The sequence below is a fragment of the Lithobates pipiens genome, unplaced genomic scaffold, assembly GCF_037356315.1.
Source record: "Lithobates pipiens isolate NorthernLeopardFrog02 unplaced genomic scaffold, aLitPip1_a1.2 Scaffold_3, whole genome shotgun sequence".
NCBI lineage: Eukaryota > Metazoa > Chordata > Amphibia > Anura > Ranidae > Lithobates > Lithobates pipiens.
The window spans coordinates 273,420,091-273,448,072 of NW_027507790.1; the positions used below are offsets into that span (position 1 = coordinate 273,420,091).

General features: G+C 48.6%; 1 protein-coding gene across 1 annotated transcript in view; it reads left to right on the plus strand.

Annotated features, from left to right (window-relative positions):
* LOC143941156 (vomeronasal type-2 receptor 26-like) overlaps positions 1-27,982 on the plus strand; it is a 111,309-nt gene that overhangs the window by 10,379 nt on the left and 72,948 nt on the right. Inside the window, exon 2 of the mRNA XM_077463182.1 lies at positions 19,545-19,836. Within this exon, the coding sequence (XP_077319308.1) occupies positions 19,545-19,836 (292 nt within the window). The remainder of the gene's footprint in view (positions 1-19,544; positions 19,837-27,982) is intronic.

Here is a 27,982-nt window from a genome sequence, read left to right on the forward strand (position 1 = left end):
TATAAGGACTGGTAACTTGGTCTGTCTAGGGTGCTACAGTACATAGGGTTGAGTGAGGTACAGTCTGCTATTCCTTAACCACTTGCCGACCGCCGCACGACGATGTACGTCCATTTTTTGAAGAGGGATATCTCGGTAACGGCAGCAGCTGCTGCCACAACCGAGATATCCATCTCTTCAGGCGGCGGTCGGCTGTACGATAACGGTGGTCTCCGCGGCGGATTCACCGCGAGATCACCGCTATCGGCGGCGGGAGAGGTGCCACCCCCCCTCCCGCCGCCCTCCCGCACCTTCCGCCGCTTACCGGAGCCGTCGGTAGCGGCGGAGGCGATCGGGTCGTTCCGTCTGCTGGGCATAGAGACAAGTGAGGCTAAGATGGCCCCCACTCGTCTCTATACCATAGGAGGGCGGAAGCGACGTCAAAACGTCACTTCCGCCCATACCTCTTAAAGGTATATATTTTTTTTAAATGTCAGATTTTCTTTTTTTTTTTTGTTGCATTTTAGCCCAAATATGTGATCTGAGGACCTTTTGACCCCAGATCTCATATTTAAGAGGACCTGTCATGCTTTTTTCTATTACAAGGGATGTTTACATTCCTTGTAATAGGAATAAAAGTGATCCATTTTTTTTTTTTAAAGTGTAAAAATAAATAAAATAAATTAAAATAAATAAGAAAAAAAATATATTTTTTAAAAACACCCCGTTACAACGAGCTTGCGCACAGAAGCGAGCGCATACGTGAGTAGCGCCCGCATATGGAAATGGTGGTCAAACCACATATGTGAGGTATCGCCGCGATCGGTAGAGCGAGAGCAATAATTCTAGCCTAGAACTCCTCTGTAACGCAAAAAATGCAACCTGTAGAATTTTTTTAATGTCGCTTATGGAGATTTTTGAGGCTAAAAGTTTGACGCCATTCCACGAGCGGGCGCAATTTTGAAGCGTGACATGTTGGGTATCAATTTACTCGGCATACCATTATCTTTCACAGTATAAAAAAAATTGGGCTAATTTTACTGTTGTCTTATTTTTTTATTCAAAAAAGTGAATTTTTTCCAAAAAAAGTGCGCTTCTAAGACCGCTGCGCAAATACGGTGTGAAAAAAAGTATTTCAATGACCGCCATTTTATTCTCTAGGGTGTTAGAAAAAAAACAATATAAAATGTTTGGGGGTTCTAAGTAATTTTCTAGCAAAAAAAACTGTTTTAAACATGGAAACACCAAGTCCGAAAAAGAGGCCTGGTCCTTAAGTGGTTAAGGACTGGTATAGGTCCACAATACATAGGGTTGAGGTGCACTACTGCAGACCGCTGCCCTATACTGCAGCAGTCCTTCATCGGTATAGGGACTGACGTACAGTCTGCTAATCACTCACACACAACCTACTTGTTCCACAAAGGTCCTTATAAGGACTGGTAACTTGGTCTGTCTAGGGTGCTACAGTACATAGGGTTGAGTGAGGTATAGTCTGCTATTCTATAAGGACTGGTATAGGTCCACAATACATAGGGTTGAGGTGCACTACTGCTGACCACTGCCCTATACTGCAGCAGTCCTTCATCGGTATAGGGACTGACGTACAGTCAGCTAATCACTCACACACAACCTAATTGTTCCACAAAGGTCCTTATAAGGACTGGTAATAACCTGGTGTAGGGTGCTATAGTACATAGGATTGAGTGAGGTACAGTCTGCTATTTTATAAGGACTGGTATAGGTCCACAATACATAGGGTTGAGGTGCACTACTGCTGACCGCTGCCCTATATTGCAGCAGTCCTTCATCGGTATAGGGACTGACGTACAGCCTGCTAATCACTCACACACAACCTAATTGTTCCACAAAGGTCCTTATAAGGACTGGTAACTTGGCCTGTATAGGGTGCTACAGTACATAGGGTTGAGTGAGGTACAGTCTGCTATTTTATAAGGACTGGTATAGGTCCATAATACATAGGGTTGAGGTGCACTACTGCTGACCGCTGCCCTATACTGCAGCAGTCCTTCATCGGTATAGGGACTGAGAGTTTTGTCACAGGGTCATTTAATAAAATGACAGGCTGAGGAAGAGGCAGGCCCTTCTGCAGGGGTGGTAGGGGTAGGGCAGGAGCAACAGGCTTGAGCCAAAGTGGGAAGTTGCAGAAGGTGCGTTCAATTACTTTAAAGGACGCACCAGACTTGGTTGAGTGGCTCGCTCAGCCTTACTCTTCTGCACCCTCCTCATCCTCTCGATCTGCACCCTCTTCTTCACTCTTTGCTATGTGCACCCCCCAAAGACACTACCACCAACACCACCACCACCACATACCTTCCGCTTGAGTCACAGGAATTATTTTCTGATCCATATCAAGACATTTCTGATGCGCAGCCACTCTTGGTATTGGATCAGGAAGAGGAGGTAGCAACAACCGCCACTCAGCAGTCTGACGACAGTACCCAGATCAGCCCAAGGAGGAGGTTGGTCCCCGGTGTTGCTGCCTACTCTGAGATCTCTACTTATAGCAGTGGGGAAGGTGACGTCGATGATGATGTGCCTAGTGATGTCACGTGGGTGCCCACAAGAGAGGAAGAAGAGGGGAGTTCAGAGGGAGATATAGACCAGCAGATAGGGAGGAGAAGCAGTAATAACTTACATTGCACAGGAGGGACAAAGCAGACTGCAAATGTATCAGGAGCGAGTCATCGACCATGTACGGTCACATCTGGCGCTCCCAGGACACCAGGACATGGCTCCGCAGTGTGGGCTTTTTTTAACGTGTCTGCTGCTGACAATAGCGTTGCCATCTGCAATCTTTGCAGTCAACGCATTAGTCGCGGTAAGCCCAACACTCACCTAGGGACGACCGCCTTAAGAAGGCACATAAGCAGCCATCACCGAGCCCAGTGGGAGCAGCGGAACACACAAAGCCACACTCCAGGCTCTCACCGTCCAGCCTCGTCTTCTACTTTGCCTTCTCCTCTCTCCTCACAATTGTCCTCCACTCCACCTTCCATCACGCCAAGCTCACGTTTTTCTGCAAAAAGGCAGGCTTCCGTGGGCCTAATGTTCGAGCGTAAAAAAATGATGACGCCGGATAACCCTCTTGCCCAATGGTTGACGGCTGGCTTGTCAGAACTCATAGCCTGCCAACTACTGCCATATAAACTGGTGGACTTGGAGGCCTTTTGAAAATTTGTGGCCATTGGAACACCACAATGGAAGGTCCCAGGAAGGAAGTATTTCTCAGAGAAGGGCATCCTAGAGCTATATGGCCATGTTCAGCGGCAAGTGAATGTATCTCTGGCACACAGTGTCGTCGCCAAGATACATATGACCACAGACACGTGGTTTATCAAACACGGGCAGGGAAGGTATATCACTTTTACTCCCCAATGGGGGAACCTTCTGACGGCCGTCAAGCATGTATCCTGTGGCACCCGTGTAGATTTGGTTTTACCGCCACGGATTGCATGCAGGCCTGACTTTTCTTCTCCTCCTCCTCCTACCTCCTCTCTCTCCTCCTCGGCTGACTCCACCTTTTCCGCTGCTAGTGTCTCTTCCACTGCGCCGCCCAAGCTCCCCAGAACCTATTCGACATGCCAGGTGAGACGTTACCATGCCGTGCTGCGTCTGTTGTGCCTGGAAGCCAAGAGCCACACTGGCCCGGCACTCCTTTCAGCTTTGCGTTCACAGGCAGATCAGTGGCTAACACCGCTCAATTTGACAGTTGGTAAAGTGGTGTGTGACAACGGTGCCAATCTGCTTAGCGCATTGAAACAGGGAAAAATCACACACGTGCCATGCATGGCACACGTCTTAACCTTGGTCATGCAGCGATTCGTTGTCAAATACCCTGGGGTCCAGGACATCTTGGGGCAGGCAAGGAAAATCTCGGCCCATTTCAGAAGATCTTACACGGCCATGGCTCGCCTTGCTGACATTCAGCGGCGACACAATCTGCTGGTCAGATGTCTTATTTGCGATTGCCCGACGCGATGGAACTCAACCTTCTATATTCTTGATAGGCTGCTCCAGCAGAAACGTGCAGTTAACATCTACCTGTATGAACTCTGCGGCAGAACAGGTTCTGGGGAGTCAAGGACCAGTACTGGGTGGCAACGTTCTTAGACCCCCGGTACAAACACAAAATGGCGGAAATGTTACCACCGTCACAGAGGGCTGGCAGAATGGAGCCCTTCCAGGCCTTGCTTTCGAGAAATGCTGCATTCTGCCTTTGTGTGTGCTGGCAGAGGAGCAATTCCCACTCCCAGAGAAGGAGTTGCGGGTACCAATCCAACAGCGCCTGCAAGAAGAGGCCGGTTTGAAGATGTGTTGGTGACTTCGGATATGAGGTCATTCTTTCAGCCGACCCATCGACAGGTGTCATCCGGATCCAGCATCAGGGAATGCCTAGACCATCAGGTGTCCGACTACATCGGGTTAACGGCCAATGTGGATGCTCTGAGGAGTGATGAACCCCTGGACTACTGGGTGGGCAGGCTTGACCTCTGGCCAGAGCTTGCCCAATTTGCAATTGAACTGTTGGCTTGCCCCTCGTCCAGTGTCCTGTCCGAAAGGACGTTCAGCGCAGCAGGGGGGATCATGACCGATAAGCGTACTCGCCTAGCTCACAACAGTGTTAACTACCTCACATTTCTAAAAATGAATGAGGCATGGATCTCGGAGGAATTCAACATATGTGACCAGTAGACCATGTATATGTCTATAAACAATTTTTTTAATCGAGCACAGAGACCTTCTTTCTTCATTTGGCTCACTTCCTTGTCCAAAAAAAGCACACCGTACTATAAGCCGTACCCTCCTCTTTTAAGAGGTTGAGCGGTGTCATATTTCTACTGGGGCTGCTTATTATGAGGGGCTCCTGCCCTATATTGCAGCAGTCCTTCATCGGTATAGGGACTGACGTACAGCCTGCTAATCACTCACACACAACCTAATTGTTCCACAAAGGTCCTTATAAGGACTGGTAACTTGGCCTGTCTAGGGTGCTACAGTACATAGGGTTGAGTGAGGTACAGTCTGCTATTTTATAAGGACTGGTATAGGTCCATAATACATAGGGTTGAGGTGCACTACTGCTGACCGCTGCCCTATACTGCAGCAGTCCTTCATCAGTATAGGGACTGACGAACCTATTCGACATGCCAGGTGAGACGTTGCCATGCCGTGCTGCGTCTGTTGTGCCTGGAAGCCAAGAGCCACACTGGCCCGGCACTCCTTTCAGCTTTGGCAGATCAGTGGCTAACACCGCTCAATTTGACAGTTGGTAAAGTGGTGTGTGACAACGGTGCCAATCTGCTTAGCGCATTGAAACAGGGAAAAATCATGCACGTGCCATGCATGGCACACGTCTTAACCTTGGTCATGCAGCGATTCGTTGTCAAATACCCTGGGGTCCAGGACATCTTGGGGCAGGCAAGGAAAATCTCGGCCCATTTCAGAAGATCTTACACGGCCATGGCTCGCCTTGCTGACATTCAGCGGCGACACAATCTGCCGGTCAGACGTCTTATTTGCGATTGCCCGACGTGATGGAACTCAACCTTCTATATTCTTGATAGGCTGCTCCAGCAGAAACGTGCAGTTAACGTCTACCTGTATGAACTCTGCGGCAGAACAGGTTCTGGGGAGCTGTTTTTTTTCACCGTGCCAGTGGCTACTCATGTGCGACGCATGCAGACTTCTGCGCCCATTTGAGGAGATCACCAAACTGGTCAGTCGCAGCCATGGCGCCATCAGTGACATGGTACCTTATGCCTTCTTTATGGAGCATGCATTGCTCAAGCTGTGGAGGAGCAGGAGCGGGAAGATGAGGAAGTCGCAATGATGGATGAATTCCCAGGGGGGCTACTCTATCTGAGACAAGTCAACAACAGGAGTCTGAAGAGGAGTCAGAGGAGGATGGTGCCGGGGCAGATGAGGAGGAGCAAGAAGAGCATGCTTTAAACCTTTCTGGGATCCCTGTTGTGCATGGATGGGGAGAGGAGAATGAAAAGGACGACATTATCCTGGATGATGAGCAGGAGCCAGGCCACCACACCGCTTCCAGTTTAGTGCAAATGGGGGCCTTCATGCTCCAGTGTTTTAATAGGGACCCCGTGTTAACAAGCATAAGGGTCAAGGACCAGTACTGGGTGGCAACGTTCTTAGACCCCCGGTACAAACACAAAATGGCGGAAATGTTACCACCGTCACAGAGGGCTGGCAGAATGGAGCACTTCCAGGCCTTGCTTTCGAGAAATGCTGCATTCTGCCTTTGTGTGTGCTGGCAGAGGAGCAATTCCCACTCCCAGAGAAGGAGTTGCGGGTACCAATCCAACAGCGCCTGCAAGAAGAGGCCGGTTTGAAGATGTGTTGGTGACTTCGGATATGAGGTCATTCTTTCAGCCGACCCATCGACAGGTGTCATCCGGATCCAGCATCAGGGAACGCCTAGACCATCAGGTGTCCGACTACATCGGTTTAACGGCCGATGTGGATGCTCTGAGGAGTGATGAACCCCTGGACTACTGGGTGGGCAGGCTTGACCTCTGGCCAGAGCTTGCCCAATTTGCAATTGAACTGTTGGCTTGCCCCTCATCCAGTGTCCTGTCCGAAAGGACGTTCAGCGCAGCAGGGGGGATCATGACCGATAAGCGTACTCGCCTAGCTCACAACAGTGTTAACTACCTCACATTTCTAAAAATGAATGAGGCATGGATCTCGGAGGAATTCAACATATGTGACCAGTAGACCATGTATATGTCTATAAACATTTTTTTTAATCGAGCACAGAGACCTTCTTTCTTCATTTGGCTCACTTCCTTGTCCAAAAAAAGCACACTGTACTATATGCCGTACCCTCCTCTTTTAAGAGGTTGAGCGGTGTCATATTTCTACTGGGGCTGCTTATTATGAGGGGCTCCCACCATCCCTGTGCTGTGCTGACTTCCTCCTGGGGCTGTACCTCTGCTGTGCATATTTTGAGGTGCTCCCACCATCCCTTTGCTATGCTCATTATGAGGGGCTATCACCATCCCTGTGCTGTGCTGACTTCCTCCTGGGGCTGCTTATTATGAGGGGCTCCCACCATCCCTGTGCTATGCTGACATCCTCCTGGGGCTGCTTATTACGAGGGGCTCCCACCATCCCTGTGCTATGCTCATTATGAGGGGTTCCCACCATCCCTGTGCTATGCTCATTATGAGGGGTTCCCACCATCCCTGTGCTATGCTCATTATGAGGGCCTCCCACCATCCCTGTGCTATGCTCATTATGAGGGGCTCCCACCATCCCTGTGCTTTGCTGACTTCCTCCTGGGGCTGCTTACGGTGCAGGTGTCAGTGCTGTATATCACGGTGCTGGTGTTAGTGCTTTATGTCACGCTGCTGATGTCAGTGCTCTCTATCACGGTGCTGATGTCAGTGCTGTATATCACGGTGCTGGTGTTAGTGCTTTATGTCACGCTGCTGATGTCAGTGCTCTCTATCACGGTGCTGTTGTCAGATCACTCTATCACGGTGCAGGTGTCATTGCTGTATGTCACGCTGCTGATGTCAGTACTCTCTATCACAGTGCTGGTGTCAGATGACTCTATCACGGTGCAGGTGTCATTGCTGTATGTCACGCTGCTGGTGATCATCTCCTGCATCCTCTTCTTTCTTTTTTTTTTTTTAAAGAGTATTTATTGAGAAATAAATAAAGACACAAATACAGATGCAACAGTAACAAGTACGATATTGCGGAACCATCATCGCAGATGAGGTACATAAAAGTAGGAGCAGATTGTATCTTTATCGTAATGAACTAAGACCATAAACTGTAATACTTAAATCGAGAGGAAGGCAGTGAAATAAGTAGAACAAAGCAGCAAACTGACAGCGACTGGATGGATCTTGCGTGAGAAATAGTTGCAAAAGTAATATATATATAAAACAGGATAATATCATTTCCCATGAATAAGAAAAATAACGGATCATAGGAGCAGGAGTATTAGAATAGATGTAGAAAAAAAAAAAGAAATACTAAAAAAAGAGGAGGGGAGGGGAAGAGGGGAAGACATACAGAAAGGAAAATAAAAAGGTGAAAAAGAGGGGGGGAGGGGAATACGAGGTTTTCATGTAGAGTCCCTAAGGTAGGAGGTTCCAAAAGGTAGTCCCGGAGGTCAGTAGGTTCCTGGGCGTAGATCAAACATTAGACTGGGGGGGAAACCGACTCCGAGATTGGTAGTCGAGTGTCGTAATAGGAGAAGGTGAAGTGGTCCAGGTTGATGATATCCACCGGAGGGAGAGTGTCAGATATGAAGGGAAGCCATCGCGCGTAGAAACGAGACTTCGCTTTTTCGTCCCTGAAGTTTGCGTTGTATCGATCTTTGTATAGGAGTGAAAGGAGTTCCTTCTGCGTCTGGGCGACGGATGGGGGAAGAGAAGAAGTCCAGCTCTTTAGGATGGTTTTCCTGGCAAGGAGTAGGCACAGCAGAGACCAGTCCACATGGGAGGGTTTGTAGGGCGTGCCGCTTAAGGGCACTCGGTTGTTGATGGAAGACCATGGAAGCAGGAGAGGGTGCCAGTATCCAAAGATGAGAAGAAGGGGGTCCTTTGGCAGTTTCAGCAGGGTAACTTTAAAGATGTAGGAGAGGATCCGATCCCAGAAGGATGAGATGAAGGAACAGGACCAGAAATGGTGTGCCAGCGAGGGCCTGTTCTGGAGACAAAGGGGGCACTTGGTGTTGTCCTGATCTGAGTTGGATGGAAGGAAGGGAAGGTATGCCCTGTGGGCAATTTTTAGTTGTGTTTCCCTCCAGATCTCGTTAGGGGTTAGGCGGTAAACTTTGTTGAGTCCTTGCAGGATTTTTCCTACTATATCCGGGTCAGGGAAGTCTTTTTCCCAATTGGCGACTGATGAGGATGTCAATTGAGGAGTGACCTGCTGGAGTAACGGTGTGTAGATATCTGAAATTTTATAGGTATCGTCTTTCAGCAGGCGGTCCAGAAAGGTTAGGGGGAAACGTTTACGTTCATCACTGCAGATATCCTTCAAGTAACTGACACATTGTCTGTAGTGGAAAGCGTGAGCTGACGGGAGGGAGAACCTTTCCGCTAGAAGGGAAAAAGGGATAGGGCGCCCAGAGTCAAGATCGCAGAGTGCAGCAAAACTGGTGATGCCCTTCTCTTTCCAGATGTGGAATGGCTTATGGAGTAGGCCTGGGGAGAAAGTGGGGTTCCCCTGTATCGGAAGGTGTCTGGAGACAAAAGGGGGGAGCTTGAGGCATTTCCTGGTTTCCCTCCAAGCTATGGCAGTGTCTCTGAGTAGGAGGTTATGTTGAAACCGAGACGGTACTGACTTCCACCTGCAGTGGAGGAGAGCTGTCAATGAGAGTGGGGAGACCATGGCAGCTTCCAAGGAGTAGTTGGAGTATCTGGAGGATTGAGAGATCCAGTCCAGACTAGTACGTAACAGACATGACAGATTATACAGTCTTACATTAGGCAGGCTGATACCCCCCTCGCGTCTGGGAAGATGCAACTTTTTTAAGGCTATACGTGGGCGTTTTCCCTTCCATATAAAGGAAGAAAAAGCAGATTCCAGAATTTTAACGTCCTTGTGAAGGAGGAGCAGGGGAATGGTTTGAAGCGGGTACAGTAGCCTGGCAAAGCTAACCATTTTCAGCAGGTGGCATCTTCCCAGAAGCGAGAGAGGCAGATCCATCCAGTTCACCATTTCTTGAGAGATTTTCGTGATCAGAGGGGGGTAGTTGAGGTGGTAAAGGGAGGAAGGTACATTTCCAATTTTAATGCCTAGATAGGTGATATATGAGTTGGCGGTTGAAAAGATAGAATGTTGTGACCAGAGGGGTTTACGAGAGGACCCTATCGGGAGAATTTCACTTTTACCATAATTTATACGCAGCCCTGAGCATGATTTAAAGACGTCAAAGACCTCTTTAATAACGGGCATGTCGGAAGCGGGGTCCGACGAGAAGATGAGCACATCATCAGCAAAAAGGGAGGTGCGCAGGTCATGTTGGCCAATGCGAATACCGTGGAGAGGGGCCGATTGGGACAGATATCTGGATAGAGGTTCTAGTGTGATATTAAAGAGGAGCGGTGAGAGTGGGCAGCCCCGGCGAGTGCCTTTATGTAGGCGGAATTCATCCGAGAGAACTCCAGCCGCGACTAATTTAGCTTCTGGGGAGGAGTACATGGCTTTGATGAGATGGCAGAAGTGCCCCGAGAAGCCCATTTCAGATAAAGTCATAAAGAGCCAATCAAAGCTGGCATTGTCGAAGGCTTTCTCCGCGTCTAAAGTTATGATGGCAAAATCCCCATCCGGATTATTTTTAGCGTGTTCCAGAGCAAGCATAACTTTACGTATATTCAAGGTGGCAGTTCTGCCTTTCACAAAGCCAGATTGGGCAGGATGAATAAGGGAGGGTATAATGGCAGCTAGTCTCGTGGCTATGATTTTGGACAGGATTTTGACATCCAGATTGAGGAGGGATATCGGCCTATATGAGCCTGGTTCAAGTGGGTCTTTCCCTTTTTTGGAAAGGAGTTTTATAACGGCCTGGTTTCCAGAAGGGAGATATGAACCACCAGACCAGATGCCATTGTACACCTTCAGGAGAGTGGGTTCTGTAATGGAGGAGAGGGTTTTGTAAAATTCACTGGTAAACCCGTCGGGGCCTGGTGCTTTGGACGGGGCTAGTTTGCGTATCGTGGTGGAAATTTAATCAAGGGAGATGGGGGCATTGAGAGCTTCAAGTTGTTCAGGGGTAACTTTAGACAACGCCACGCTATCGAGAAAGGAACGAGCCGCAGTATTGTCTATGGGGTCTGGGGCGTAGAGGGCCGTGTAATAGTTTAACATCGCCTTGTTAATAGCTTGTGGGGTAGATTGTACAACACCCTTCGCGTCTTTGAGGGAAGTGATGTGCGTCGGGTGGAATGGGCCCTTGCACAGCCTCGCTAGGAGCTTGCCCGCCTTGTTACCAAACTTGTGTAGCGTAGCGTCGAGTTGGGATCTTTTAGTGAGTTCGAGAGTATCTGCCCAAGTGTCGAAACTTTTCTTGGCCGCCTGCCATTCGGTTCTATTAACAAGGGAATCGTTAGTGGAGAGGGACCTTTGGGCTAGATGTAGTCGCGCACTGGCCCGTTTGTAGTGAGACAGTGCGTTCCTCTTAAAGGAGGAAGCATAAGAAATGATCTGGCCCCTGAGGAATGCCTTACCGGCATCCCAGAAGATGTTCGGGGAGTCTGAGTGAGGGGAGTTAGCTTCCGAGTATTCACGCCAGGAGTTCGCCATAAACTGTTGAAAGTCAGGGTTGCCATGGAGATACGAGGGGAAGCGCCACAGTCTTGGGTGAGGTGGGAGATCTAGGTTGTCAAGACTAACTGAGATTGGGGCATGGTCAGAGATAGCTATATCAAGCACTTCAGCTTCAGTCAAATTGGGTATGAGATCGTCAGAGCCAAAAAAATAATCAATTCTCGAGAACATATTATGTGGGTGTGAGTAAAAGGTATATTCCCTGTCTGCTGGGTGGGATAATCGCCATAGGTCACGAAGATGGAGAGATTCCATGGTGGATGCAAAGTGGGAGGGAGTAGAAGAAACACTTGTCGCCCTACGGCGCGGGGGAGGGGATCTGTCGTCCGTATGGTGTAAGATGTCATTAAAGTCACCGCCAACTAAATGGGGAGTCTGGGTGGTCCGGAGAAGACATGAGGTCAGGTCACTATAAAAAGACTTGCTAGGGTTATTGGGAGCATAAAAGTTAGTGATCACTAGTTCTTTAGTCCCCAGGCGGGCGTGCAGCGAGAGGAGCCTTCCCTGTGAGTCTGAGTGCGTGGACAATACCTCGCATGGGCTTTACGACTAACGGCGTCAGAGCCTAGGACTTTGCCGACCCAGAGTTTCCTCATGCGATAAAAATCTGGAGCGGATAGGTGGGTTTCCTGCAGTAGGGCGATATCTGTTTTCAACCTTTTTAGGTGCCGGAGGACTTTCATTCTCTTATTAGGAGATCTGAGGCCTTTCACGTTCCATGAGACTATTTTCATGTCAGGGGTGTCGGGAAGAGGAAATGGGCCGAGTTTAGAGATTTGTCGCCAGCCGGTGGGCAGGGCAGTAGAAGCTTTTGATTAAATAAGAGGGACCCGGAAGGGCCGTGGGACATGTGGAGTAGGATATTCAGAAAGGAGACTCTGTCTCTGAAGGAAGGTGGGGGTAGGGTGCAGGGAAGGTGGGGAGCAAACTTAAACACATATAAGAACAAAAACATAAACACTGGAGCGAACTTCGCTTTTTTCCGCATGGAGTCACTGTGTAGGCCAGCCCCCAGTGCACGACCCAGAGGTATAGGACAAGAGCGTCCGGGCGGTGAGCCTGGGTATAAATATAAACAAGGGTGCGGTCATTGAACCAAGAGCCAAAAAGGGCGCGTGTCGAGTTAAGGCAGTAGACATACACAGTGAGTCCAGGAGGAGTGCACCACAGTTGAAATAGACACGTGAGATTGAAGTATCAGACCCACATTAACAGAAAACAGTACAGTAAGAGGACCCAGGAATGGAATTATCCACAGTTATAGCATATAAAAGTATAAACTAGAAAGTATCAAAGACAGTGTATAAAATACAAAAAAAAAAATAAGAATAGGCAGGATACACAATTATAAAAGTATAGCAATATAAAAATATTAAGTGGCCGCAAAAAAAAAAAAGAGCAGCGAGAGCAGGAGCAGCGGGGACTCCTGAAAACCTAGGCCAGGATGCCAAATAAAACAGAGGCAGTCAACAGCACCGATGGTGCATCTGCTAGATGGGAGCAGAGCTTAAGGCCAATATAACCAAAAATCAACAGGCTAGACAGTGTCCAAGCCTGAATGACAGCATAAGAAACAACATAGTAACTCACAAAAAACAGTCAGGCTGGTGGTCCTGGCGAGAGGGTCACCGGTGAGGTGAGGAGAGGAGGATCCAAGGGGGCCGACATGTCATCAGCGAGGGGTACCCCGGTGGTGGGTGTCGGGGGCAGAAGGCCTGAAGCGTTTGGGTGAGTCCTTCCGGGGGCTCCTTTGGTCCAGGGAGCGATTGAGCGGTGAGGATTTGGAAGGGGTGTGAGGGTGCGCACCCTGGTGCAGAGAGCGGAGAAATGCCTCAGCTTCAGAGGGGTCTTGGAAAGATAGTTGGTCACCGTTTGGGGCCTTCAGGCGAAGGACAGCCGGGAAGGCTAGGGAAAATTTAAGTTGCATTTTGAAGAGTTCCGAGCACACCTGCTGGAATGCTTTCCTTTTCTTGGATACCTCAATGGAGTAATCAGCAAAGATTAGGACCTTGATCCCATCCACTTGAAGAGAGCGCGTTTGCCTGAACTTCTGCAGGATCAGGGCCTTGTCAGAGTAGTTGAGGTACTTTGCGATTATGGGTCTAGGGGATTTGCGTTCTGGTGCAGGTTGACCCATACGATGAGCGCGTTCGACCGTGCAAGGGCCTGAAAGGCCCAGGGCTTCTGGGATGCGCACTGCGCAGAAGTCAGATAGCTCCGAGGATTGTAGCGACTCGGGGATCCCTACGAATCGCAGATTGCTCCGTCTGGCCCTATTTTCCAGGTCATCAAGTTTCTGTAGAACATATTGATTCGTTCTGTCCTGGGAGCGTTCCGTGGCTTGGGCCTGGTAGAGTTCCTCTTCTATATCTGACAAACGGTGTTCTAGGTCATTTAATCTGGTATGGTGTTCGCCTATTCGGGCCTTGAGCTGCTGCATGCCTGCATTTACAGCTTTTTCCACAGATGCCGTTATCATGGGGGATAATAGAGCGGCCACGGCCTGGGCAATGCGCTCCGTGGTGGAGTCCCCTGCAGGCTGCGTGGAAAGACTGCCCTGCAGTGGAGGGGCTGTGGATGCTGGCAGTGATTGTGGAGAGGGGGGAGAAGCAGTGTCACAGCTCACCTCCATGTCCGCTGCGCGCTGTGAGGAGAAGGGAGCCGAGTAGGCCGAAGCCGGGGCCTCGATTTGCGGCCGCGCCGCGGTCGCGCGCCGCGTCGTAGGCGCTCGCGCGCCGGATTTTTCCAGGAACCGGTCCATGGCTATGAGGGGTGATTCCGGGGGGTGTTCCGTCGGAAGCCCAGCCACTCCGCTGGATTTTAATGCCGATTTCGGGGTCGTGATGCGGGAGCTGAGGAGGAGAGCAGTCACTCCATGCGGCGCCGGAACCGGAAGTGTACATCCTCTTCTTTGCCTACCCTGACCTTCCCTCTCCTCCATTGCCTTCATGCGCTCCACAGTCCTGAATTGTCACAACAATTTCCCATATAAAAAAAGAATGCTTGTAGTTGTCGATCCCAGATTCACCTCATACATGTGTTATGTCATTGGCCATGTGGTGGGACTATGTTTGCACAGCTATTAATTATTTTGTGGCTGCAAATTTGACCTGTAGGTTTGCGAAGTTTGCCTCCCATTGAAGTCAATGGGGCCCGCCGCGAACATTCCGGTTCGCGAACTATCGGCCGCGTTCGCGGTCCGCGTTCGCGAAACGTCCCGTCAGAAGTTTGTCCATCACTAGTCCCCCACATATCCCACTAAAATCACATGTTCCAATGATTATCTGCACACATATGTACGTGATCACCTGCACACATATGTACATGATCATTTGCGTACATATGTCCGTGATCACACAAACCAATTATTATACACTTAACGGAATTTTTTTTACCAAAAACATGTAGTAGAATACATTTGGCTTAAATTTATGACAAAATTAGATTTTTTTGGATTTCTTTTAAAATAGAAAAAAGAAAATATTGTTTTTTTTCCAAATTTCCGCTTTTTTTGCGCTTATATCGCAAAAAATAAAAAACGGAGTCGTGAATAAATACCGCCAAAATAAAGCTCTATTTGTGCGAACAAAATTCTAAAAATTTAATTTGGGTACAGTGTAGCATGACCACGCAATTGTCATTAATAATGGGCAGTCCTAGAAGCCTGGGGCACGCCAACGCAGGGCACTTACAGTAGTCTGGGGCTTCCATAGTGTTAGGCCTGCGCAACTGCACTCTTTCAGCTCAGAGTGCACGCCAATGAATGGCCCTTACAGAAACTTGACAAATCAAATGCCAGGCTTCCCTAGTGTTATGCCTGTGCGGCTGCTCACTTTTAAGTTTGGGCGCATGCCAGCACAGGCTCTTGCAGAAGGGTGCCCAGTAAAAGGCCCACCAAAATCCTCAGTACCAATCACATGATCCTCTTAATCCGGCCCTGGTGACTCCCTGTGTTTACAATGCAGCTTGGGATGGGAAATGGAAGCAAGTGGCGGCCACTGTAGTAGCGGTGCTTACTACAGTAATTTCCTACATCCGCAGGAATCCTACAGGTACTTACATTGGTGCAAGCTCCAAAAACGTACCTATGGAAAAATTATCCATACCTGGCTTTTAGGCTGGATTCACACCTATGGCATTTTTAGTGCTTTTTGCATTTTGCAGATTTGCACTACAGAACATGTTCCATAGGAAACCATGTTAAATGGATTGTAGTGCAAATCTGCAAAATGCAAAAAGCACTAAAAATGCCATCGGTCTGAATTCAGCCTTGAAGTGGAGGATTCTCAGGTTAAACCTTCGATAAATCATTCAAATGAGAAACCTTTGCAGGCTGAAAAGTTTGTGAATAGCGTTTGTCTTATTTGCACAACACAAAAAGTAACATTTTTGACACAGCTCCCAACTGTCCCTGATTTTGAGGGACTGTCCCTGATTTGGAGCAAAGTCCCTCTGTCCCTCTTTCTTCCTCATTTGTTCCTCATTTTGGTCCGATCCATAAAGTTGTATATAAAATGCACTATTTATCATTCAAAAAAGTGTTTCCCAGCCCTAAACCTTTCATCCAATTTCTAAATTGCTGCATTTGTAAATTTTAAAGGCCAGTATAAAGGAATTGATGGACAGATCTGCTCATTTTCTGTCTATGGGGAGAGCCAACTTTCATCTAAAGTCTTTGGACAGATCCAACCTTCCTGTGATGTCTATAGGCAGTGCTTTGATGTCCATGGGTGGATCCAACCATCCTCTTAACATGAAAGGGCAGATCCTATTGTCCTTTGGGGTCTCAGGGTGGATCTTTCTGTCCTTCGGGGTCTATGGGTGGATCCAACTGTCCTTTGGGGTCTATGGACAGATCCAACTGTCCTTTGGGGTCCATGGGCGGATGCAACCTCTGCTCCTCTCCCCTTCCCAACGCAATAGCTGCCCCCCCCCCCCCCCACACACACACACACACACACACACACCAATGGTAACTAAACCTATGCCACCTATATGGATAAATTAAATAATAATTATAGCTTAATTTCCAGCTATTTCACATGGTTCCATTGTGTCAGCTTGGACCAATGCAAGTATGTATATGCCATATCAGAGGAAATCCCTGTAGTAGACACGGCTATTACCCCGCTACTACAAGGATCTCCGCTACCTTGCAGGCTCCATTCTGAGCAGCTGCTGCAAAGTGAGCAAAGAAGGTCACCCGATCTGCATGGGGGACCACTCTGAGAACATGTTGTATTTTCTCAATGAATGCAAAACATTCTGTGATTGGATGAGGTAGGGAGGCAGAGTGATGACATCAAGATCTTCACCTTGTCCAATCAGAGAACACCTTTGCATTCACTGAAAGAAAAAAAAAGGAACAAGTTCCCTAATTGGTGTCCATGCTGAACTGAGTGACTCCCAGGGCTGGATTAAAGTATGGGCTATTGGAGCTGCAGCTCCAGGCCCCTACCTTAATATAGGCCCAGCCACCCAAAAAGGACATGGAAAGCAATGGGTCAACGGGAAGAGATCTCCCCTGATGGATCCTGCATTCCACATGCACCACCGGGGCAGGGTGGTGGGATTGATAATGGGCACTGCATGAGCAGTCCTAACAGAAGCCTGAGGCACACCAATGCAGGGCTCTTACAGAAGTCTGGGGCTTTCATAGTGTTAGGCCTGCGCAACTGCACTCTTTCAGTTCAAAGTGCACGCCAATGCACGGCCCTTACAGAAACTTGGCAAATCAAATGCCAGACTTCTCTAGTGTTATGCCTGTGAGGCTGCGCACTTTTAAGTTTGGGCGCATGCCAGCACAGGCTCTTGAAAAGCAGAAGGGTGCCCAGTAAAAGGCCCATCAAAATCCTCAGCACCAAGCACATGATGCTCTTAATCCGGCCCTGGGTGAGAACAAGATGGAAGCCAGGATAACAGAGAAATGAAGAACTTCTGGACATTGCTTATGAGCCACCTGGAGGATGGTGATGCGGAGACTTCTTTTGTGGAACTTTCTGCCAGTCTGGTGGTATTTGGCGAGGGTCACTTATCCAGGGCAAGGAGGAGGAGGATCTAGCATGATGTCCCAGCTTCGTAGAAGTCGCAGGCCTTCATCCAGTGTTGAGATGGTCCTCATCACTCCATTGTGGGTGCTAGTAAGTTTGGTGGGTTACTTCAAACAATGCAGGATCTTATGGTCCCGATTAGTGAATTTGAGAAGGTTGCTACAGAGATGAAGAGTGTGCTTGCAAATGTCAGGTAGGAGTTGAAGCTTGGAGAATTGGACACGAAGATGATCTGCTTTATGGAGCACAATCAGGAGTTGCTCCTTAACCTGATAGAAATGTCCACAGAGGATGACATCCCTAGGAACTTGGGATAGGAGAGCCTTGTGGATTTGATCAATGGTCAAATCTGTTGATGTTGAGTAGGTGTAATCACCAGGAAGAGATCTTGTGCAAATTGTGGTAGTTGGAATTGCTGGACCATTTCCGGGACCCCCCGAATCTTCAAACTATTACGACGAGACCTGTTCTCCAATCCACCACTTTAGACTTCAGCCATGCGATTTCATCCTCATGTGTGCTGAGTGGGCATCGACTAGCGCGTTGAAAGATTCTGCATAATCACACAATTTGTCCTCTATATGATTCACCCTGTCTCTCAGGACTTGTATGTCAGCTTGCATACGGTGGAAGTATGATTTCATATAGATTTGGAGAGACTCCCTAAGGGAAGTTAGCATGTTTTTAAGCACAGTCTCTAACTCTGGGTGGTCTGAGGAGCTGATCACAGTAAAGGGGTCTGTGTGTGGTTGTGCAGCCCGTGGATCAGTAGCTTCTGCTCTCACCTCCATGTCCAGAGATCCAGGGGCATCATCTGAGGAGTCTCTCCACAGCCTGGAATTTGTTGGGCTTCTTGTGGAGGGTGTAGAGGTCCCTGAAGGAAAGGAACTAGCTTGTAAACCCCTGTGGATGAGCTCCTGTGGAGAGCAGGAGCCTGCACCATATCTTGAGGAGGCTCCATTCCTCCTCTGAGAGCTGCCACAGGTGCCATTTTGGTGAGCACCAGTGGAGAGTTTGCAGAAGAAGCCATACAGCTTGACAGGCTGCGACAAGTCCCTCTTTCTATGGGATATAGCTGAGGGTTGCCTGAGTTGGAAGGAGAAAAAAAACGCTGCTTTAATGTATGTAGAGGCCCAGGAATCATCGCTTGTCTCATCGTGTGAGTGGAGCTTTTGTGTCAGGTGGGCATTCAGCAGCGCATCACCATGCCCCCCGACATTGACTATCACCCATGGGGGGTTATCTACAAACCCCCTTATTATAAAAGGAAGCATTCAGATTCTGCTAAGATCCTCATGTGCAAACCACCAGGTAAGATATGTGGAGAATAGGCCCTTGTTCTCATTAACAGGGGGACAGGCTACTTTACCAGGGGGTCACCCCCCCGACAAGGTACCCCTTATGATCAGGGCATGTAGCCTGATATGGTTCAGGAGGGGAGGCACATGCTCAATCCCCCCTTGCAAATCCAGCCTTGCTGCATGCTTGAATTAAGGGTCTTGTATAGATTTTAAGGAGGACCTCACATTTTTTTTTTTTTTAGGTGGAGCCCCCATTAAAATATGTGGCAGAACCAAAGAGTCTGGCATATATTTTCTGAGGCACCTCATGCATTTTTTTTTGTGCGCAGTACCTTCTTAAAATCCATACAAGACTTAAAGGGTTTCACTTTAAGCAGTTAAAAAAACACTACTTCGGGCAGCATGGTTTCTTTATTTATTTAATTTTTTTTTTGCATTGGTACATGTTCCCTAGGGAAATGCCCACCCCCTTTTGACACCCCTTTGTCTGTTAGCACAGAAAATTTGCATTTTTAATTAAAGTGGTTTCAATTAAGTTGATCAAATTTCCTGCTGATCCGGACCAAAGGCAGTTTAGCTCATCACTACCTGCCAGACCTGTGCAGAATATACCAAAACAGGCCACAAGTAGATCAAAAGGCCACATGATTGGTTTAAACACCTAGTGGTGAGACTTTCATTTACAGACATGCTGTGAAAAACTTAGCATTAACTCAACATTGTTTTTGCTGATTTATATATTCCCCAAGAAGCATTGCCTAAAAGTCTTCCCCTCTGTATTTAATGTTAACCAGATCACATGTATGAATATTTTAAAAATATTTTACAAATATATAGAAATTAATAACTTACTGTTTTGGAAAAAAAAAAAAACTTTTTGTAGCCCTTCTTTCTCGTATTACCTGAACCTCCTAGCTTTCCTTTCCGCAATTGATAATATTAACAAGGATCCAGACATCTTACCGAATATCAGTCTAGGCTTCCATCTATATGATTCATGGTTGGAACCCAGGAAGGGTGTACAGAGTGTTCTGCAGATCTTATCTGGACCAAATGGGACATTTCCTAATTATTCCTGTAAAGAACAAGGCAAGCTGGCTGGTGTTATTGGAGATCGCTATTCATCCACTACAATCCCAATCGCCCAAATCCTCAGATTGTACAGATACACGCAGGTGAGTGAAAACAACTTATCTTTTTGTAATACTATTCTATGTCAACAGAGACAACAATATACTATTTACAAAAACATGCCAGTCTATGAAAGTTAAAGTGCATGTAAACTCAGTTAAAATGAATGAATACACAGCTGGCACCATCACTAAGGATTTTGTCCCATTTTCCATAATTACAATCCAATCCAATTAAAACTCAATTAATGTGCTGTGCTTCTAAACCAACCTTAAACCAACAGGGGGTCACCCAAAATGGGTGAGAAATTCCGGGTATAGTCATCAGGAGAGGACTGACTCGCGGTCCTCTCTATATTAAGAGAGAGATAGTTGGGACCTGGAATTTGGGGGGCTCTGACGTGACATTTTGGTAGGAATGAGCCTCCCTCCCTGACCACAGGGATTCTGCACACAGGGGGTTAAAGGCCTCCAAGAAGACAGCTCATAAAACAGGAAGTAGTGAGAGGTGGTGGTGAGGAGGAGTAGGAGATTAACACCTGTCTGATGAGCTGTATTGCTGTGTTGCTGTTTTTGGAGGCTGCAAAAGATTTCTATAAGGACTCTGAAAACTTTGGGGCGAAGACCCGGCTACAGAACTGTAGGTGCTTTCTTTAATTCTTGTGTTTTGTGCTGAAGATAAGCGGACTTTAATTTACGTTTTGACCTGTGTGGTGAAGAAAGCCTTATTTTTGATTTAATTATAAATAAAAGTCTTTTGGTTTCACCTTTGAACAGTTTATGCACTTGGTCCCTCGGAGCTATTATCCCCAAAGTTTACAACTGGTGGAGAATGCGGGCAAAGGTGCCTTTGCAGCCGCAAAAAATGTTTAAAAACCAAAAACTGACATTTAAAAGAGACTGTGTAAAAATGGCATGTCTTGGGTGAAGTCAGCTCAGATGCTGCAAGCAGCAGGTAAAGACATGGAGGAGGTCATCAGAGCTTTGGCACAAGCCACCGTGACCCAGCAGCAAGCTTCAGCAGATGCAAAACCATCGCCATGAGGAAGCGATGGCTCAGCAGCAGCAGACCCTGGCACAGGCCATAGCTGCACAGCAGGAAAGCACACGGTTTCTAGCCACCCAGTTTACTGCTCAGTAGGAGTTCACTCAAGCACAGGTGGCTGCCTTGCAGGAGGCAGTACAGCGGCTGGCTCAGGGACGAGAACAAGTGGCTGTCGCCACTGGCAACCAGGTGTCTGTGAGGGCCAGCCATTTTTTACAAAAACTGACACCCAGTGATGATGTAGAGGCCTTTCTCACCACCTTTGAGAGGATAGCGGGAGAGAGGGGTGGCCCCATGACCAATGGCATTATCTCCCCTTTCCTCACCGGTGACACGCAAAAGGCCAATTTTGACCTCCCAACAGAACACATCAGTGACTATGAGCGTCTGAAGGCAGAGATCCTGGCCCGCCTAATAGTGACCACAGCTGTCCGGGCTCAGAGGGTGCATCTCTGGTGGTACAAACCTGACCGACCACCCAGGTCCCAAATGCATGAACTGGTACAACTGGTTAAAAAATGGCTGCAGCCACAAAAACTGTCAGGCCCACAGATGGTGGAACGAGTAGCGATGGACTGGTATCTGCGGTCCCTGCCAGATGACCTACAGCGCTGGGTAAACCATGGAGACAATGCAACCGCTGACCAGCTGGTTGTGTTGGTTGAAAAGTACACCGTGGTGGAGGACCTGCTTGGGCCTTCCGAGCGTCAGTAACCCGCACGAAGGGCAACCAGACCAGCCACAGCACCTAGGATAGAAGCCCTACCAGATGTTGAAATCCGCAAAACTGCATTGTGGGCTGCAGAACCTCGAAGGGTGGTTCCTGTCCCAAGAATGGGAGACCTACGGTGTTGTCGATGTCGGTCCTGGGGACATACCCGGGCGCAATGCCCACTTCAGGAGGAGCCTATGGATTGTGGGAGTGGTCGGAAAAGCTCCTTCTATGTGCAAAGAGTCTGTGCCACTCATCTGGATCCGATTGCAGGACGGTTCGAGTGTGAAGTGTGGGTGAACCACCATCCTGCCAGGGCGCTACTGGACTCCGGTAGCATGGTAACACTTGTACATGCCAGGGTGATTGGGAGACTTGGCATTGTAAGAAAAACCCTACACATAGTTTGCATCCATGGAGACACAAAGGAGTACCCCTTGTTTTCGGTGACTGTGTCCTATGGCCATACCTCAGTGATACAAGAGGTTGGGGTAGTGAGAAGCTTAATACATGACATTATAGTGGGGCGGGACTGTCCACTATTTCTCGAACTGTGGAACCAGGTACAGATGGGGCTGCCAGGACAGCCAGGAGAACTGGGGACACTGGGCCTGGAAGAGACAGAGTCTGAGGGACCTGGGCCTGAAACCCCCACAACACACCCCACTGATATGGAGATACCGGTTACTGATAGTGATATGGCAGAGAATGTTATGTTGAAGGATGATGATGTTTCTGTTTCAGGTTTCAAAACCAAGTCAACCTCTGGGGGGGAGTCGTCCCGTTACAGGTTAGCCTGGGGGAGGATGACGAGTAGCTCTCCCCGTTGCAGTTCCCGATTTTGGAAGGGTGAAGGGGAAACATCCTCAAGGCCAGTGCACCCAGACCTGGATGTACCAAGGGGTGCGTTTGGAACCGGCCAGTTGCAGGATCCTACCTTGGTCAATGCTCGAGAGCAGGTTTCTGTTGAGGATGGGGTCTCACAAATGCCAGGGGCAGATCAGAGGTTTCCTCATTTTGCGTTGAAGGGGGACTTGCTTTATTGAGTGGCTGAAAGCCATGGGGAAACTATAGAGCAATTGCTGGTTCTACAACTGTGTAGGCGGATGCTACTTGATCTAGCCCACAACAACGCAATGGGAGGACACTTGGAGGCAGAGAAAACAGAGGCCAGGATAACCGACCGGTTTTACTGGCCAGGGGTGAAGGCTGAGGTTAAAAGATATTGTGCATCTTGTCCCATTTGCCAGTTAATTGCACCAGTGCCCCACTATAGAAGCCCTCTGGTACCCTTGATAATTATTGAGGTTCCATTCGAGCGGATTGCTATGGATCTCATGGGACCCTTGGTAAAGTCGGCAAGGGGGCACCAATATATATTAGTCATGCTGGACTACGCAACCAGATATCCAGAAGCAGGTCCTTTGAGGGAAACTTCCTCTAAGGCCATTGCCCGGGAATTATTTCAAATGTTAGCATGAACTGGATTTCTCAAACAGATACTAACGGACCAGGGCACCCCTTTTATGCCAAAGGTGATGGCGGACTTGTGCAAACTATTTCAAATTAAACAGTTGTGGACGTCTGTCTATCACCCGCAGAACGATGGCTTAGTTGAGAGGTTTAAAAAACTCTAAAGTCCTGACTTCCGGTTCCGGCGCCGCATGAAGTAGCTGTCCCTTGTCACAGCTCCCGCACACCAGCCTCCAAAATTGGCTTTAAAAGCGGCGTTTCCGCCCGAAAACCATCAGGCAGCCTCCCCAGTCACACCGGCTCCGTGATGGACCGGTTCGTTGAAAAATCTGGGCCGCGTTCGTATGCGGCCGCCACCGCGCGGCAGGCCTCGCCGCAAATCGAGGCCCCGGCTTCGGCCTACACAGCTCCGGCCTGCACGGCCCCACCGGAGGAGACAGCGCAGCGGATGGAGGTGAGCGATCCCACAGCAGGCCAGACAGCCTCCAAAGACACTTCATCCACACAGTCTCCTGCCCATCCATACCCTGCTGGCCACAATGCCCCTCTCCCCATGCAGCACCACATGCACCCTCCTCCATTACAGGACTGTAACACTGAACTTCTTGCTCAGGCTGTGGCTGCTCTCCTCTCCCCTATGATAGCTGCCTCAGTGGAAAAAGCCATCAGTACAGGCATGCAGAAATTTCAAGCCCAACTAGGGGAACACACTTCCAGATTAAACGAGGCTGAAAATCGCATCTCTAACCTGGAGGAAGAACTTTATCAGACACAATCCCTGGAACAAGCTCAGGATAGAACCAACAAATACATACTGGAAAAGCTCGATGACCTCGAAAATAGGTCCAGGAGGAGCAACCTGCGTTTTGTCGGCATTCCAGAATCGCTGCCCCAATCTACCTTATCGGACATCTGTTCCCGCCGCATACCTGAAGCTCTGGGCCTCGGTGGGCCCTTCACAGTGGAACGGGCACACCGTGTGGGAGCTTACAATGCCGAACGCAAATCCCCACGCCCGATCATAGCTAAGTACCTTAACTACTCTGATAAGACCTCCATTTTACAGCAGTATCGTCAATCCAGATCTCTTCAGCTCGACGGGACCAAAATCTTGATCTTTGCCGATTACTCGGTGGATGTCTCCAAGAAAAGAAAATCTTTCCAACATGTCTGCTCGGAACTCCACCAACGACAAATGAAATTCACACTGGCCTTCCCGGCAATTTTGCGGATCAAAACTCCTAATGGCGAGCAACTCTCGTTCCATGATCCTGATGAGGCGACACGCTTCCTGAAATCGCTACGCTCGGGCCCACATCTCAGCCCCACACCCAAGGCAGCTCCAGTAAACCGAGCTCTGGATCAGAGAAGCCCACGGAAAGACTCTCCCAAACGCTTCAGGGCTGCGGCCCCGGCTCAACTTTCCCAAACCTCAAGGTGAGGGATCTCCTACTCTACAGGTCTCTCTAATATCTCTCCCGGCCCTCGGATTCAACGCCGACCCTTTTCAGGCCTGGTAGAAGTGGCCCGTTTTGAACGGTTCCCCTCCTGGGCCGTTCACACTTCTCAGGTAGTATTGGGGTACAATTGGGCCCCTCCCTTTTGTTCTGTTTTTTGGATCCTCTACACGAGCTATACTGCTCCTAGGTCTAAATGACTATTTGTCTTTTTTCTTTCTCTTTTTTTCATGCTCTCCTGGTTCCATTGTTTTTATCTGTATGTTCTTTTTTTACATTTATATAACCGCTCTCAGTTGTTATTGCTTGAATTGTTCACCTCGGATTTGTTACTCTTTTTCCCCTGGGGTCTCATCTGTGCAGATCATCATACGCATCCATGGCATGTCCTGGACTGATGGCTCCCTCGTATTCCCCTTCGGTAGGGCAGAAATGCCAGCATATATCATGGGCCTGGTTATGGGAGCTGATCCACACAGTGACCCCCATGCGGAAAAAAGTGAAGTTGATGATTGTTTATGCCCCCTCCCTCTGTGCCCAAACCTGGTATCTACACCCTTCCCCCCCCCTTGGTTTGTCACCCCCTCTGCCTCCTCGAAGCACTTGCTTATGCGCAGTCCCCACCCGCTGTGGTTACCCGGCAGGGCATATCAGCCCTCCACACCTTACCCTCCTCTTTTTTGCAGCTACTCAGGCTGGTCAAACTAAAGATTTTATTACGAGCTTGTTATATCCCCTTTGACGCTCCATTATGCTTCAGATAGTATCTTGGAATGTGAAAGGGCTCCGTTCCCCCTCCAAAAGGTTGAAGGTACTGAGGCACCTTAAAAGGCTCAAAACTGATATAGCACTACTTCAGGAAACCCATCTCTCCTCAGCCGATTATGTCCGGATGAAGAAGCTATGGGTGGGTGATGCAGCTGGCTCTGAAGCCGTTGGCCGTAAGGCGGGAGTACTTATCCTTATCAACAAGAGTCTCCCCTGCAAGATCTTATCCACGGATACAGATCAACAGGGCAGACTCCTCTCCCTTCGGGTCCGCATAGGATCAAAAGAACTCATTATATCTAATGTTTACGCCCCGAACAACCCTACTAAAGAATTTTTTAGCACGTTAACTAACTGGCTCCTGCGTTCCCCCCACCTTCCACAAATAGTGGGAGGTGATTTCAACTCTGTTTTTCACCCGGTTGACGATAGGTCCTCCTATCCGCGTTCAACCTCACCTCCAGCTTCCGATACCCCCTCGAGCCTCGCAGAGACGATGAGTTCCCTCCACCTACATGACATATGGTGACTCCACCACCCAACCGACCGTGAATATTCCTTCTATTCCTACCCGCATAATGTCTTTACTAGAATAGACTACATCTTCTGCACTGACGACCTGATACCCCTGCTCCCAGGAGCGGACATACACGACATAGCTATCTCGGATCACGCACCCATTTCAGCTACCCTAGAGACCCCAGATGTACACCCCAACCCCAAACTATGGCGCTTTCCATCCTACCTTCAGCACAATTCAGACTTTAAAACATATATGGAGAAGGAGTGGGCAATTTATACACATACAAATGCGTCACACACCAATAGCCCCAACTTGTTTTGGGATGCTGGTAAAGCTTTTCTCCGAGGACGCATTATCTCTTATGCATCATCGTTCAAAAAACATGCCCTTCACAACTATAAGACCTCTAGCTCCAGACTGCACCAGGCCCAACTGGCACTCTACGCCACTGACTCTCCTGAAAACCGGACAGCTTGGCACTCAGCCAAACAATCCTTTGAGACATGGGCTGACACCCTGGAAATCACCAAAAAAACCTACCTCGACACTACCCTTCATAAATTTGGCAACAAAGCTGGCAAGCTTCTTGCCAGACTTTGCAAAGGCCCTTATCGCCCGATGGTTATTCCGTCCATCCGCGACTCAGACGGTCGTGTTGCCACCTCCCAGAAAGACATTAACGCGGCAATGCTGCGCTACTACTCCACCCTCTATGCAGCCGACCCTATTGACCAACGCACAGCGCGACATTTCCTGGATAAGGTTACCCTGACTAGCATATCCCCTGATCAACTCAATGAGCTAAATGCCCCCATCTCCCCTTCTGAAATTTCCTCCACGATTCGGTCTCTAGCCTCCTCCAAAGCTCCCGGCCCTGATGGCCTAACAGGCGAATTTTATAAATCTCTTGAATCCTTGCTAACCCCGACCCTTGCCATGGTTTACCAGGACATATGGGCTGGCGGCGCCTATTTACCCTCCGGCAACCAAGCAATTATTAAACTACTAGAGAAAAAAGGGAAAGACCCGCAAGAACCAGGTTCATACAGACCCATTTCGCTCCTGAACCTGGACGTCAAGATCCTTTCTAAAATAGTAGCAAACCGCCTGGCCAATATCATCCCCTTCCTGATACATTCCGCCCAATCAGGCTTTGTCAAGGGTAGAACAGCGACCATGAATATCAGGAAGGTGATGATCGCATTGGAACATGCCAGATGCAATCCAAATAGTGATTTAGCCATTATTACCCTAGATGCCAAAAAAGGCCTTTGATAATGTCAATTTTGGATGGCTATCCATGGTCTTGGGCGAGATGGGCTTTTCTGGCCCTTTTCTTCACTTAATTAGCTCTATGTACGCATCCCCCACAGCTAGGCTTGTTGCAGCAGGCCTCCTATCTGATGAATTCCGCTTGCATAAAGGTACCAGACAGGGCTGCCCCCTATCTCCTCTCCTTTTTAACATTGCTATCGAGCCACTTTCTAGGTACTTATCAACCGTAGCCCCCTTACACGGGATCAAAATAGGGTCACATGAACTAAGAACATCTCTCTTTGCTGACGATGTTCTTATTTTCTCTGCCGACCCGTCCGTTGACATGCTCACGATCAAAGAGGTTTTTGATCAATTCCGACTGTGCTCGGGCTTACGCATAAATTATACTAAAAGCGAAATACTCCCCACCCACATCCACTATGGGCTCGTCACTCCATTTTTACAATAGCAAACACGCATATCACATACCTGGGAATCAAGATAGGGAGACTACCTTCTTCTCTGTACCACCTGAACTACCCTCCCCTTTTTGACAAAATTAAACGTGAATGTGAAAACTGGATGGATCTGCCGCTATCGCTTCTGGGAAGGTGTCACCTATTCAAAATGGTCAGTTTCGCACGCTTATTGTATCCCCTTCAGATGATACCACTGCTTCTCCGGCACAAAGATGTCAAACTCCTAAACACCGCAATCTCCAATTTCTTATGGCGGGGCAAAAGACCGCGCATAGCATTTACCAAACTCCACCTTCCCAGAACCGAGGGGGGCATTAGTCTCCCCAACATTAGAATATACAACTTAGTTTGTTTGTTAAGGGTAGGCATTGACTGGATAACCCAGAACTCTCGGTACTCCAATTACCAACTGGAATCTGAAATGACGCGTCCCTATTCCCTGTCCGCTCTTCTCCACTGTCAATGGAAAACTCTCGA